This window comes from Nerophis ophidion, linkage group LG07, assembly GCF_033978795.1.
Source record: "Nerophis ophidion isolate RoL-2023_Sa linkage group LG07, RoL_Noph_v1.0, whole genome shotgun sequence".
Taxonomy (NCBI): domain Eukaryota; kingdom Metazoa; phylum Chordata; class Actinopteri; order Syngnathiformes; family Syngnathidae; genus Nerophis; species Nerophis ophidion.
This window is the reverse complement of record NC_084617.1, coordinates 30,829,435-30,845,578: the sequence shown is the minus strand read 5'-3', so window position 1 is coordinate 30,845,578 and position 16,144 is coordinate 30,829,435. Positions and strand designations below refer to the sequence as shown.

Here is a 16,144-nt window from a genome sequence, read left to right as displayed (position 1 = left end):
CTCTGGTTAGGGTTTCTCTATATTTAATAGCCTAAGACAATATACATCACAGTAACTTTGGTATGATAAATTTTTTCTCCTCGTATGCACTCTCACTGAGGCCACAGGGGCAATTATTTGGCAAGTCTATGCCCCGACACGCTTGGGCACTTATTTCGCAGCGAGCACTTATTTCGCTTGACATCGGGCTCGGGATCTTTCTGTGTGGAGTTTGCATGTTCTCCCCGTGACTGCGTGAGTTCCCTCCGAGTACTCAGGCTTCCTCCCACCTTCAAAGACATGCACCTGGGGATAGGTTGATTGGCAAAACTAAATTGTGAAAGTGTGTGAATGTTGTCTGTCTATCTGTGTTGGCCCTGCGATGAGGTGGCGACTTGTCCAGGTTGCACCCCGCCTTACGCCCGAATGCAGCTGAGATAGGCTCCAGTACCCCCCTCCACTCCGAACGGGACAAGCGGTAGGAAAATGGATGGATGTCACAGTGTCAAGGCATGCCAAGCTTAATTCGGAAGACGGTTAAAACAAAAACACCCGTAAACATTTTTTCACAAGTATATTTTTTTATTTCAAATGTTATGTATTTACAGAACGTTTGACTTTGAAAATAAAGTAAACAGCATGAAAATATTTAATTTTCGATGTACATGCATTGCCTTGGATGGGAAAGTTGCCCCCACCAAAATGGCCGCCAAGTAGGTACGTCACAAGCATGGCTCCCACGGCGTGCTGATATAGCTAGCTGTATCTATAGTTTCAACAAGCTTTTTTCTAATATGATATCCTATCTCATGGACTCTGTGATTAATGTTTTCAAAATCCCCATTAAAACGAATTCCCCGGGTTATAACAGCGCATTTTCGATTTGCATTCTTGCCCGGCTTTCTCGCCCTCGCGTGCTTGAGTCCGAGACGACCGAAACCGGAAAACGCAACCAGAAGAGCATTGAGATACAGACCCATATTTTAATTGAAATTATTCATTGTATACTCATTATTTTTTTTTTTTAAATATCAAATACAGGTGATATTTAACAACAGGGCGGATAAAACAAATACTTAGGAGCCATGTGAAAAAAAATACAAATACCCATGATGCCTTGCTGTTTACGTGACTTCCGGTATTGGTGTTGGCGGGTAGACGAGGTTAGCTTAGTGTGCTAGCTGTGCTGGAGGTATTGTGTTATTAGCTTCCGTTAGCCGGACAAAGGAGCCAAGCATTGTTGAGTCTGGAGCAGTTTTTTTGCTCACAACTACTGTAGTTCGCTCTGTTATTAGCTTCAAACAGAGCCGAAAGTTCAGTTCAGCTCTGCTTGAGGCCTACAAGCTCATTCAACATCTCCCAAGTTTTCTCCGATAAGGTAAGCTCGTCGGCGGGCTGCGGATGAAGAGAAGGGCGCCATGTTGGCTCCAGAGGCCTCTAATTATAGTATTTTATAGTATTATTATTTGTAATTTTTCAATTTTCAAAGCATGATATTTTTCAAAGCTTGATGTTGTTGTTTTTTTAACCTGTAGGCTTTGTGGTGGGCCTTTGTTTGTAGGACATGCTTCTTTCTACCGTGTGTCCTTTCGATGCATAACGTGTGCTGATAGCTTGTGATAAGGTGTGATGTCAAATACAATTTTTCAAAAAAAAAATGCTCATGTTCTTACGTTTAGTGTGCTTTCTTCCTTTTTTTTTTTTTTTTACATTACTGGTCTTAACGCAATTAAATAAGTGTGAGGAGCCGAAAAACCACCACTAAGCTAACAGGCTAATTTTTCATCGTGTTTCCGTCGTTGTTAGCCACATCGCGTCTATTTGTCGTATTACTTTGTTTATTATCATGTTTATGCATGCCTCACACCAATTTGCCTCCTGGCGAAATCTTGGCCGGAATCGAATGCTCCGAATGGTAGAAGCGTGTTGCACTATGATAGAGCTAACAGTCTAAAATACAATTGAATAAAAGCACCAAGCTAACATGCAAAAATACACTTGAATAAGTGCTCCAAGCTGACATGCTAAAATACACTTTAATAAGTGCACCAAGCTAACATGCTAAAATATGCTTGAATAAGTGCATCAAGCTAACATGTTAAAATACTTGAATAAGTGCACCAAGCTAACATGCAAAATACACTTTAATAAGTGCACCAAGTTAACATGCAAAATACACTTTAATAAGTGCACCAAGTTAACATGCTAAAATACACTTGAATAAGTGCACCATGCTAACATGCAAAATACACTTGAATAAGTGCACCAAGCTAACATGCAAAATACACTTGAATAAGTGCACCAAGCTAACATGCAAAATACACTTAATTAAGTGCACCAAGCTAACATGCAACGTACACTTGAATAAGTGCACCAAGCTAACATGTTAAAATACACTTGAAGAATCGCTCAAAGCTAACCGGCTAAAACACAATTGAATAAAAGCACCAAGCTAACATGCAAAAAAGCACTTGAATAAGTGCACCAAGCTAACATGCTAAAATACACTTGAAGAAACGCACCAAGCTAGCAGGCTAAAACACAATTGAATAAATGCACCAAGGTAAAATGCTAAATTATACTTGAAAAAAATGCACCAAGCTAACATGCTAAAATACACTTGAAGAAACACGCCATGCTAACAGACTAAAATACACCAAAATAAACATACCAAGCTAACAGGCTTAACACACTTGAATAAATGCACCAAGTTAGTAAACTAAAATACACTTGCTTCAACGTACCACGCTAACATGCTAAAATACACTGAATATTCACAGCAAGCTAACAGGCCAAAATACACTTGAACATTCGCACCAAGCTAACGGGTTAAAATATTCTCATTAAAACGCACTAAGCTAACATACTACACTTGAATACACTTCAATAAGTGCACCAAGCTAACATTCCAAACTACACTTGAATATTCGCACCTAGCTAACATGCTAAAATACACTTGAAGAAACGCACCAATCTAACAGGCAAAAACATAATTTAATAAATGCACCAAGCTAACATGCTAAATTATACTTGCAAAAAATGCACCAAGCTAACATGCTAAAATACACTTGAAGAAGTGCGCTATGCTAACAGACTAAAATACACCAGAATAAACATACCAAGCTAACACAGTTTTTCCCTCAGGTCTGGCATCTATTTGTGCTGGTGTAGTCGGGCAGCGGCGACGGGATGACCAAGAAGAACGCAGAGTTGGAATATAATTACAACACTTTATATGCATATTTATATAATATGTAACCACAAGCTCCATTCACAGACAGAGTCCCATTGCTTTTATGAGCGGTCCAGCGAGTCAAAAGCCAGAAGAAGAAAACAATTTTTATTTTTTATTATTATTATTATTTTTTTATTTTTTTTATTTGTGGCGGCCGTAATTCTTTCGTGGTGAGCCGCCACAAATAAATTAATGTGTGGGAAACCCTGTAACATACACTTAAATAATCATACCAAGCTAACGGGCTAAACACACTTGAGTAAATGCACCAAGTTAGTAGGCTAAAATACACTTGCTTAAACGTACCACGCTAACATGCTAAAATATACAGAATATTCACACCAAGCTGACAGGCCAAAATAAACTTGAAAAAATGCACTAAGCTAACATGCTACACTACACTTGAATAAGTGCACCAAGCTAACATACCGAATTACACTTGAATATTCGCACCTAGCTAACAGGTTAAAATACACTTGAATAAAAGCACCAAGCTAACAGGCTAAAACAATCTTGAATAAAAGCTCCAAGCTAATAGGCTAAATAACTTAAATAAAGGAGTGGTCATCTGTGCAGCGTGGCTAGCAGAAAGGAGCAGTGGTTATTTCCACTAACTTACTGTACTAATAACAATGTTTTTTTGACATTAAATACTTGTATCGAGTGTGTGTGTGTGTATATTGGTATATTTCTCTTGTAGTTGTAAAAATATAAATATTGTCCAATGTTGACATACATCAAAATGCCAAATATCGGAGCTGATAACTGGTCAATCCCTAGTCCAAACCAGGTTACACACTTTCAATAAAATGCTAACTATAACTTTGTCTCCATTGTTAGCTTTCACTTTGCTGGTCAAGCTGGCGACTGTCGCAGTGAAGACGAGCAATGAGGAGGAGGGGGAGCAGCAGCAGCAGCCGCCGCAGCAGCAGCAGCCGCCACAGCAACAGGAGCAGCCTGTAGTGCCTGAAACACCCGTAGCAGCTACAGAAGCATCAGCAACACCCGAGGAGGAGGAGGAGGAAGAATATGTGGTAGAGAAGGTGTTGGACCGTCGAGTGGTGAAGGGCAAGGCAGAGTTTCTGCTGAAATGGAAGGGCTTCTCAAAGTGAGCGCTTCTTTTTCACACATCCTACAACTGATATGGCATCACTTGTAGCTAATTCCTGCTTGCTCTGCAGCGAGGACAACACCTGGGAGCCTGAGGAGAACCTGGACTGTCCAGACCTGATTGCAGCCTTCATGCAGAAGTACCGAGAGAAGGAGGAGAAGAAGAAGGAAGGCAAAAGGAAAGCTTCTACTGACACTGCAGGAACACCAGAAGAGAAAGGAACCAAGAGGAAGAAGGAGGAGGTAACGCTCATGTACCTAAATACTTAAAGGGGAACATTATCACAATTTCAAAAGGGTTAAAAACAATAAATACAGTGCTGCCAATACAAACAACATGGCGGTTACCACAGCAAGATATAGCGACATTAGCTCGGATTCAGACTCTGATTTCAGCGGTTTAAGCAATTCAACAGATAACGCATGTATTGAAACAGATGGTCGGAGTATGGAGGCAGATAGCGAAAATGAAATTGAAGAAGAAATTGAAGCTATTGAACGAATCGCTATTGACGCTATTCGGCCATAGTATGGGTGTACCTAATGAAGTGGCCCATAGCATGGCTGCCTCATTAGCATCGCCGGTAAAATGTGCAGACCAAACGATCAGGACTTTTGCATCTTGTGACACTGGAGCAACTTAAATCCGTTGATTGGTAAGTGTTTGTTTCGCATTAAATGTGGGTATCTAGTTTCAAATGTACTTACAGCTAGCGCAAATAGCATGTTAGCATCGATTAGCGTAGCATGTTAGCATCGATTAGCTGGCAGTCATGCCGTGACCAAATATGTCTGATTAGCACATAAGTCAACAACATCAACAAAACTCACCTTTGCGATTTTGTTGACTTAATCGTTGCAAATGCATCTGCAGGTTATCCATACATCTCTGTGCCATGTCTGTCTTAGCATCACCGGTTAAATGTGCAGACACTCTGGCAAATTCAATGGGGGTCTGGCGGCAGATTTCTTGCCAGTGGTGCAACTTGAATCCGTCCCTGTTAGTGTTGTTACACCCTCCGACAACACACCGACGAGGCATGATGTCTCCAAGGTTCCAAAAAATTGTCGAAAAAACGGAAAATAACAGAACTGAGACCCAATGTTTACAATGGGTTGAAAATTAAAATGGCGGCTGTATTACCTCGGCGACGTCACATTCTGACGTCATCCCCTCCAGAGCGATAAACAGAAAGGCGTTTATTTCGCCAAAATTCACCCATTTAGAGTTCGGAAATCGGTTAAAAAAATACATGGTCTTTTTTCTGCAACATCAAGGTATATATTGACGCTTGCATAGGTTTGGTGATAATGTACCCCTTTAAATCATGTACATATATATACCTAAATCATGGACATCTTTACACATTTCATGTACATGTATGTGTGTATGTATGCATATATATCTATCTAGGTAGGTAGGTCGGAGATAGAAGATAGATCTATATATCACATCTCCACGTGTGCCTGTGGTGGACTGTGCATGGCAGGGACGTCCTCTTCCCTGAGGTAGACGTAAACCTGACCACATACCAGAAAAGGTTGTGCTGCAGGGTCTTCAGCTGCAGACCACCTCTCATTGATGTTTCGCCCCTTAGCCCAGAGCAACTTCTGCTGGTGGTGCAGTGAACAGGATGTGTCCATGTACCATGAATTGATTTACGTGGACCCCGACCCTAACATGTTGAAGAACTTATTCAGGTGTTGCCATTTAGTGGTCAATTATACAGAATATGTACTGTACTGTGCAATCTACTAATAAAAGTTTCAATCAATCCCTGACACCCCTTGCAGCAAACCTACTGGAATGTTGCTCCCCTAGCCTTGTGTCGTTTCAGCAAGACCCAATGGCTAGCTTTCTTTGCTACTTTTGAAAGGTCCTTGGTGGATTTGCTCAAGGTGGCTCCACATAGTCCCAGGTCTTTGAGCAGGCGTGGTGTTGATCAGCCTACAAAGCCTGTCTCCCACCTCCACCAAGTACAGCCTCACACTCCATCCACTTTCTCCAGGTCTGCATACTTAGCCTTCTTTCTCACGTAGGCAGCTTCCAGTTCCTCCTCCCATGTCACTGTCAGCTCAATCAGTACTACCGACTTCACAGCTGCAGACCACAGCACCACATATGGTCTTAAGGTGCTGCTTCGTATCTCTTGTGGGAACTGAAGCTGCCTACCCAGGTCCTCTTCCATCTTCCACATCGCCCCTGGTGATAATAGCTTGGCGGGGGGTCTCTTGCTGGAATGTGCTGCAGGTTTCCCCTGCCTAAAGAAGTGGATCCTGTATTGGCTTTCTGCTGGACTCTAGTTGTTTGCCTCCGGCCGACTTTTCTCCAGACCCTCTGCCAGCTTGCTGAGCACATGGTCGTGCCGCCATCTGAACCGACCCTCTGTCAGCGCCATTTTGCAGCCTGACAGACCATGTTGGAGGGAGGCATTGATGGTCCCGCATAGGTCACAGGATTGCTCTGTGCCAAGCCATTGGTGGAGGTTTTTAGGGCTCGTTAGGGTGTCGTATGTTGCCCTGAAGAGGCAACTGGCCCGAGCCTGTGGCAGTTTCCAGAAATATGCCCAGCTGATTGCTCGGCTCGAGACACCCTCCCCCGCTGCCCCTGTGCCACAGACCTCACTCTGAGCTCCTCCTGCTCAATCCTGGTGACCTCAGCAACAACAAGTTCCTTCCTCTCCTTCCTGACTGCCTTGGACCATAGGATGGGTTGATCGCTCAATCCCAGGCCTGCCCGGCCTGTCTGGACCATGCCCACAACTTCTTGGTGTTGCAGTCTCCCCATCGCCTTCTGGACCTCCTCCTTGGCCCTCCACTTCCTTCCAGTCTCGACTCCGGCATTTGCATTCGCCACTGTCCTGTCGGAGGAGTCCCTTAACCCAATCACCAGCCTTGCCTTCTCCTGCCTGTAGCCCAGGGTGATAGATTTCAGGGGTAGCTGGAGTGGGTTCCATCCATACAGGCCAGCAGCTGACAAGCACCGTGGCAGGCCAAACCATTTTCGGAAGAAAGAGTTGGCTTTTGCATGCCTTCAACTTACGGGTGGTGACGTAATTATACACACGCTAGCACCAACCCCCACACCCTCTGTGCGTCAGTTGAGGTGGGCGGGGTTTGGTGCTAGCGGGTGTGTTAATGTAGCCAGGGAGAGTCAGGGATGCATGGGATTCTGGGTGTTTGTACTGTTGTGTTTGTGTTGTCTCACAGTGTGGATGTTCTCCCGAAATGTTTGTCATTCTTATTTGGTGTGGGTTCACAGTGTGGCGCATATTAGTAAGACTGTTAAAGTTGTTTATATTACAACCCTCAGTGTAACCTGTATGGCTCTTGAACAAGCATGCCTTGCAGGTACATGTGTGAGTTGACACAAGCTGCGTATAACATGCAACCGGCCGACAAGTAGATAGCTTTGTGTAAAAGCGGGTGTGACGACATGTTAAAGAAGAAGTTAAAAGCATTGCCATCACGGCACAAACTAAATATTGTAGACCGGGTGATGACCGGTCCCCGAGTGATTCGCAGGAGAGGCACCTAACTTCGGAAACCTCCCGAAAGGGGGGGTCATTGATTATGCAGCTGAGCCACATCAGAGTGACCAAAGAGCCGCATGCGACTCCGGAGCCACGGGTTGCCGACCCCTGATATAGGTCCTTAGGGACGGGAGCCTCTGGCCTGCAGGCAGCCGGACACCACCTGCCTTTCCCCGATAAGGATGACCTCGAAAGCTGCCACGAAGAGGATGGGGGGAAATGGAGCATCCCATTGTGATCCCTACCTCCAGTTGTTGCAGGCCAGTGGTCACCTTCTTCCGTGCAAAGCACATGTGCATGTCCTGGAAGTAGATCTTGATAATGGTCCTGATGTTGATTCCATGGCATAGTCTATGAGCAGGTGTGGCACTGACCCAAAGGCATTGGCTAGATCTAACCATATGACGTGCATATCTTTCTTCTCTCTCTTTGTGGTTTGGATCTGTTCCCAAATCATAGAAGCAGGCTCTACGCAACCAGGAAAACCTGGAATCCCAGCTCTCTGGCAGTTGGTGTCAATATAGTAGTTCTCCGTGATGTAGGTAGTCATTCTTCTCGCCGTCACAGAAAAGAAGACTTTTCCCTCCACATTCAGTAGGGCCATGCTCCTGAACTGCTCGATGGTCTTGGCGTTCTGTTGTTTGGTAATAGAAACTGCTACTGCCCTCTGCTATTCGGATGGTATGGTCTGGTTAGTCCAGGCAATTCTCATCAGGGTCCTTAACAGCTTAAACACTCCTGGGCAGTTATTGTACAGCTTGTACGGTATTTCGTTCGGGCCTGGTGTTGAAGCAAATCTTGCCTCCTGGATCACATTCCTGACCTTGCTGAGCTTGGGTGGTGATGTATCAAACAGAGCGGCGGCGATGACCAAGAAGAACGCGGAGTTGGAATATAATTACAACACTTTATGTACATATTTATATAATATTTACATATTTATATAATATGTAACTACAAGCTCCATTCACAGACAGTCCCATTGCAGTTAAGAACGGTCGAGTGAGTCAAAAGCCGAAAAGAAAAAAAATATATATATTTTTTATTTTATTTTATTTTTCTTTTATTTGTGGCGGCCGTCATTCTTTCGTGGCGGGCCGCCACAAATGAATGTGTGGGAAACCCTTGTTACCTGATTGGCTGTTAGGGGGTCATGTGGTCACTTCCTACGTTACCAGAGAGCGAGTGTCTTTGTTCATGCAACCAACCTTGCTTCTATATATCTGCTTTCTTCCCACCAAGAAGAAAAAAAAATACAAACATTTTATGGAAGACATTTTTTGTTGATATAAATTGTGTACTGTCATGCTTGGTGGTTTTGGCACCAATAAAAATCACAACTATTTTTGAATTTTTTTCATTAATTTTCAAACAAATATTTATTTTACCACTAAATCAGCTTTTAAAATAAAATTTAAAAGAGGATAAAAATTGGTAACTGTTAAAAGGGTTAAACTATAGTAACAAAAAAAATCAACATAGCAGTATAAAAATACTTGTTTAGCATTTTTATTTTTTTCCCCCTAAAAAGTTGAAAATCCGAATTTGCGAAAATAAATGAGTTATTTTGAGTTAAAATGCTGGACAACATGAATTTTGGACATTGTGACATTTAGTGATGACTAAATGTATTTCAGAGTGGAAATAACTCCTGTTTTAATTATCTTGTGTATGGTAGGCATGGATGTGAAATACTTTTCTCTCTTCTTTGCTGCCCGTGTCTCCAGGGAGAGAAGGTGCGAGGTTTTAAACGAGGCCTGCAGCCTGAAAGAATCATCGGTGCCACAGACTCCAGCGGAGAGCTCATGTTCCTCATGAAATGGTGAGACCTTTTTTTTAATTTATTTATTTATTCTTACATAATCCTCCTTTCAGCCATGTGAAATGACCTCCAAAACTTGGACATCCACGTTCTTAAACATACATTTTTTTGGTCAAAATAGGACATAAAGAAAATGTGTTAAAGTGGCAGGTACTGGCTGTTCCTCTGGCCTAAACACCGCTGAGTTCCAGGACGGGTAGACGGTCTGCAGCATCCAAACTAGCTCGCAAGTTAGCTAACCACCCAGCTAGCTCACTTGTTGTCTGAGACAACGCTGCTCATATTTGGATGATTGCAATCCCAACACTTAACGTATTTCCTTTTACTGCCGGGTAATACTCGCTCCCCAAATTTAATAAGCGCATGCTTACTTTAACCGCCGGGTATTATTCGTGACGTCGCGAGTGATGTTTCCCCTGCCGACATTATAAAATGGCGGTGGGATTTTTTTTCACTTACTGTGTGTAAACCAGGGGTCTTGTTCCACAGCCATACAGATCACACTAATGGTTGTGATATAAAACAACTTCAACACTCCTACCAATACGCGCCACACTCCGCGAACCCACATTGAACGATGACAAACACACTTCTGGAGAACATCGGCCCTGCAACACAACACCTACCCAGAATGCAATGCACATACACCCGCTGGCCTCCCCCCCTTCCTGCATTGGTTGAGGTGGGCGGGGTTGGGGGCGAGTGTGTATAATACAGCTAAGAGTCACAGATGCACCGCATTATGGGTAATCTCTATGCTCCGTTTATAATGTGCCACAGAGTCAATGCTCTCCAGAAATGTGCTTTGTGTGGGTTCATGGAGTGTGGCGCATATTAGTACGAGTTTTAAAGTTGTTTATATCACAAACATCAATGTAAAAGGTATGGTTGTTGAACAAGTACGCATTGCAATCTCTTATACGAAGCAGCGAAATGCATGCGTCCCACCAGCACGCAGACAGCATGGTGTAAAAGTGGGTGCAATGACATACTGTAGAGCAGTGGTCCCCAACCACCGGGCCCCGGACACAGAATAATTTTCTTTTCCTTTTTTTAAATTTTTTTCACACAGTTTTTTACTGCATGCCATTAGTAAGCGCAGGGGTGAGAAGAGGTTTTAAAATTATTAGCGCCTGCTTACTTTTACCGCATGCTTTGAATAAGCGCAGGAGTGAGAAGAAGTTTTAAATTAATTAGCACCCCGCCAGCTATTCAAAGAAATATGGCAGTTTCCAACCACTTGTACTTGTAGACTATTTATTAGTAGCTAGACAGAAGGTATATTCATGACAAAGGTTGCAACACAGGAAGTATATATACCAAGAGGGCGTGGCTAAAGTGTTGCCGGGGGGAAACTTGTTCTGACTTCTTAGCTAGCATATTAAAGAATTAGACATTTTCGATGATGATGTTAGTAAATTATGTGACACACTACATGGGATGTGTGTCAGAAGTATTAGGAAATGAGAATACATTTAAAGGTAAAATGTAGTATAGAAATGCACCCCATCACAGGAAATTAGTCCTCATTTTCTTTCAGAGTTCATGTGGCAGCACTTTGTATTAATAAAGGTTTTCTCTTTTTTACCCTCTTTTTTTTTTTTTTCCTTACTTTTTACTCTCGATTTTCCTACCCTTTTACCCCTCAATCTTCCAACCATTTGTACTTCCATCCATCCATTTTCTACCGCTTATTCCCTTTTGGGGTAGCGGGGGGCGCTGGCGCCTACCTCATCGCAGGGCCAACACAGATAGACAACTTTCACATTCACACACTTGTACTTGTAGAGTATTTATTAGTAGCCAGCCAGAAGGTATATTTTAGACATAAACCGAGGTCACAACACAGGAATTATATTACCCGAGGGGGTGTGGCTACAGGATAGTTGTCAAATGACAAACTTATTCTGACTGTTTTGTATGCATGTTATAGAATTAGACATTTTCAATTAGATAGTACTTTATTTATTCCGTCAGGAGAGTTCCTTCAGGAAAATTAAAATTTTCAGCACAATCCCATTCAATATCAGACAAACATTACAGGGAGACAGAACAGGATCGAGGACGGGTGTGCCGGCTTCCAGCACCCCTTACAAAAAAGATGAGAAACAGTTAAACAAGGGGGGGAATGGGAGAAAAAAAATAGAAGATTAAAATTAAATAAAAAAAATCGGTCTTAGCCTGGGCCCTGGAGAGGGAGTGCAGACTGAGGCCAAGGGAAAAAAACAACTCATAGCCATAGTACACATCCCTCTTATATGTGAAGAGAAAAACATCAAAGAAAACAGAGGACATTAAAGCAGCAGATACAACCAGCCACTTCTACATAGAGCTATGAATAAAAAGTAAAAGAAACATATCCACTGTGGTGGCCTCTGCGGTATTCCACGCCATTGTCCGCTGGGGTGGAAGGAGCATGGCCAGAGACAGGAGCTGACCCAACAAAGCAACCAAGACAGCCAACTCCACTCTCAGCCAGTGTCCAATCCGCATGAATGAGCGAGGATACGTCCAAGGTGACTGAGGTGTCCGACACCTGCTCACCCAGCCAAGACACCGCGAAGCCTCTCCGTCCCAGCGCTCAGTGCTATCTCCGCAGCCCTGTCCCCTCATCCGCATCTCCTCCATTCCCTCCAAACCGACAACGGTGTGGCAGACACCCAGCAGCTGGTCTCCATGGCCAAAAGGCTCCCAGGAGACGGATCCAGAAGTCCACAAAAAAAGCACCAAAGAGGTCACGGAAGTGCCACTCCTTGTCACACAATCCAAAAGGGTCCTGGACCAAAAGGCAAAAAAATATAATAACACATGAAAACAAGAGGGAAACACAAAAGGATGACTAGAGCATAGAGCTCCTGCCAACAGCAGCCACTACTGCAGCGCCATCTTGGAAAAAGGTGATGATGATGTTGGTGAATTCTGTGACACACTATATGGGACAAGTATTGGTAGATGAGAATACATTTAAATATAGTGTAGAAATGCACCCAATCGCAGGAAATTAGTCTTAATTTTCCCCCCGAAATTTTCGGGGTTCATGTGGCGGCAGTTCGTATTGATAGTTTTCTCTTCTTACCCTCACCTTTCCCCTACCCCTTTTAAACTCAAACTTTCCTACCCCTTTTAACCACTCCTTTTTTAACTCCTTAATTTTCCTACCCCTTTTTAACCCCTCAATTTTCCTATCTTTTTTAACCCTCAATTTTCCTACCTTTAACCCCTCTTATTTTCCTACCCCTTTTTAGTCCTCAATTTTCTTACCCTTTTAGCTCTAACATTCCTAAACACTCCTAGCCCCCCAGCGTCCTTTGTTCTCCAAATGGTGATCCCGTATTTTATTGCCGTTGATGCAAGAAGAAGAGCCTGATAGATAAGACGTGTGTTTTTGTTGTCGTCCACAGGAAGAACTCTGACGAGGCGGACCTGGTCCCTGCCAAAGAAGCCAACATGGTTTGTCCCCAGGTGGTGATTTCTTTCTACGAGGAGCGACTCACCTGGCATTCGTACCCCACAGAAGAGGAAGACAAGAAGGAGGATGAGAAAAAGGACTAAGAGGACAAGATGGACGTGCAGGTTGGTGTTGAACAGCAGTTTCAAAGCAACAACTGTTCTGTTGGAGCTCAAAGCTTTTCTTTACGCTTCTGAGGATTTATCATCAAATACTTGTATTTTTTTTTTTTCTTGTTTTTAGTATGACCAAACATGTTTTTGTTTAAAGTGTCTTGTTAGAATGATTTCACCTTTGTTGCCCTGCATTCAACCAACACCAGGAATTAGATCAGCTCTGCAAAACATTTGAGTCTCTAAAGTCACGTGACATGTTTCTCTGTAGTCATAACCATACCACCACTTCATGACTACAGTCGGATAATCAATGTCTTCTGTCACATCTTAAACATTTCTTAATGACGTCGACCTTGGTAAAGTTCTGTTATGTTTTAGGTAAAAATCATACATTGAAGCTACTGTAATTCTCTGTGCTGTAAACACAATCATATTTCATATTTCTGAAAACACTGTTTACGAAAGTATAAATATTGTTCCTATTTCCATCACTTTGTCACGTCGGTGCCCACAAAAATTTTGCTTTGACATCTTTCCAAGCGTAATTAGGTTTTTGAAATGTCTTCATTTGTGAAGTTTTGCTTCTGATGGAAAACTAAGCTAGTTAGTAGCCGCTGTTCACCTTCTCAAATACGTGTGAATTTACCATTACGTGACGACCACGTTTTCTACACTAAAGATTCTAAAACCAACTTTAATTAGTGCAACGTCTCTCAAAGTGACTTAATTTTTACAATAATTTTAAACTAATTCAATACATGCAGTGGGTCAAGTTACACACAATTGCATTGTGACTTCCTATTCAGTGCAAAGTAAGCATCAAAATAAAAACCTGGCAGCAAGAATAAATGCACCAGAATAAAAATGAGCTTGTATACAAAATCATTGTCAAAACACACAAATGAAGAGTGTAGAAAATATGAAAACCCCAAAAATCTTATGTTCAAGTCCCCAACGAGCCTTTTAATTTGGTTTATGTTGACAACTGCCTATGAAGCGTTGAGGTAAACGGTCTCGACTGTACTTAGCGTGACAAACTGCATGCAAATATGATCGTCCCAGATATTTGATTTAAAAAATGACTCAAACCACATCTTGTGGGGGGGAAGTAGTGCACCCATTCATCTGTAGTAATCACTTTCACTTTGTACATTGGTGAAAGACTCTTCCAGTGCCATCATTTGGACTAAGTGCTGGATTTGTAGTTTTAGTCATCACTGGGAGTTACAGTAAATGTGTAAAAGTGCTTAGCTTTCACTTTTCATTTCACGTGGTACATCAGTATTACTTCTCGCTAGATTGCTTTTGTCTCGTCTCCTTCCATGAATTGCTACCTGTTGTGTTGCATGTTCTTGTTCTTGCAGTGTCTACTTGGAAAGGTTTTGAGCAATAAAGTTTTTAATTTTCCTAACTTGCTTATGTTGCGGTTTGTTTGAAAAATATTACTGGATGAGTATTAGACGTGGAACGACTCACCGTTCAATTTGAGTCCCAATTTCATTCAACGCCACTCTTGATCAATGATTCTCACCAAATGTGGAATATGAAGTCTGATTTTCAAAAGCTGATCTTGACAGGAAGTAGGGATGGTGTAACCCTGTGTGTGAATTCGATCGATCAGATTCCTGGGGTCCTGTATTGGTTTTCAGAATCAATTCTTGATTCAACACGATTCTGGCAATGTATTTGTAATAATTGTATTACTTTTCCTAAAACAGGTTGCAGGTTAGAAAAGCTACTTTCGCTCTCATGGAGACGGCCTTAAAACTTCCTTTTTTAAGAAAATATTCTTATAAAAATATATATATTTTAGTCTTTTAGACTGATAAATCAATGTTGATTTAGGATCAGCATGATTTGAAGGTGAATTGATTTTTTTTTTTTAACAGATTACAACTACAACTTTGGAGAGAAATAGCCTTTTTTGTCAGGTCTTCATTCCCGTACTTGGCTCATGTGTGCCTTTTTTAGTTTTCATTTTTAAAATGTTATCAATAATTGCTCACACGTTTTTAAAATACCTTGAAGTGATCGCGATGCTAATTTCTATTAGCCTGTCAATGAGATTGTATGTTAGCATCAAGCCAACAGCATAAGCAACCTCTTTTTCACTGTTTTCATTGCTTTTGTCACTTTCTACCAAACTGTACTGTTGATTTAACTTGATTCTTAGATGTTTTTGGATTTCCTGTGCCTATTAATGTACATTTATCTGCTTAGTTTTACAGTAACTTCATTGTGGAGGCCATCAATAAACAACCTCAATTTGGAAGTTTCTTTCATTTAAAATATTTATCTGCCAAACTACATACCAACACTCAGAGGGCAGAATAACATTTAATCTGCATAACTCTGTGACTAGTGTTTGAATAATATAATCTTTTGACATTAATTATTGGTACCACTTTTATTTGATCTACTGTTTTCCTTCAGTAATTCCTATGGTGTTCTACGTCAAAATTAATTAATTCTTCAGATTTTGGCGCGCTCTACCGTCCACATCCTTCATCCACTTCCATCTGTTCAGCCTATTAGGGAATCACAGACTTTTAATTGACAATTCCAAAGATTCCCAGTTTTCCAGGACATTTTTACCATTCACAATGAATTGGCCATTTTCCTAACTTCAACCCTTTCCCCATTTTTCAACCGATTCAAACCATTCCACCTTCAACATATTCCACTCATCCTAGACATTCAAACTATTATTTTTTCAAGTAAAATAAAATTCCAAGAATTACCAGTTTTTCAAAAACTTTTTTTTTACCCTTTTTTCCTGTCGACGACTCTTTTCACATTTTTCAACCCTTCCAGCGTCAAAACATTTCTCATAATCAGGACAGAAAACAAAGTTTTTTTTAACTGGAATAATTCCCGAAATTCCAGGAATTCTGTAATACC

At 41.8% G+C, this 16,144-nt stretch overlaps 1 protein-coding gene across 1 annotated transcript; it reads left to right on the top strand.

Moving 5' to 3' along the window:
• Window positions 1-1,102: 1,102 nt before the first annotated feature.
• LOC133556223 (chromobox protein homolog 1-like) lies at window positions 1,103-14,654 on the top strand. The gene is made up of 5 exons (XM_061905942.1): window positions 1,103-1,357; window positions 4,055-4,322; window positions 4,396-4,567; window positions 9,585-9,679; window positions 13,081-14,654. The coding sequence occupies exons 3-5, from the start codon at window positions 4,457-4,459 to the stop codon at window positions 13,229-13,231; spliced, it is 357 nt and encodes a 118-aa protein (XP_061761926.1). The 5' UTR covers window positions 1,103-1,357; window positions 4,055-4,322; window positions 4,396-4,456; the 3' UTR covers window positions 13,232-14,654.
• Window positions 14,655-16,144: the final 1,490 nt, after the last annotated feature.

What these genes read in the sequence shown, in the direction of transcription:
- LOC133556223 (XM_061905942.1), top strand. Translation starts at nt 4,457, where the DNA reads ATGCAGAAGTACCGAGAGAAGGAGGAGAAGAAGAAGGAAGGCAAAAGG. An exon ending in CCAAGAGGAAGAAGGAGGAG is followed by an intron (nt 4,568 to 9,584) that starts GTAACGCTCATG and finishes CCGTGTCTCCAG; the next exon opens with GGAGAGAAGGTGCGAGGTTT. An exon ending in CTCATGTTCCTCATGAAATG is followed by an intron (nt 9,680 to 13,080) that starts GTGAGACCTTTT and finishes TGTCGTCCACAG; the next exon opens with GAAGAACTCTGACGAGGCGG.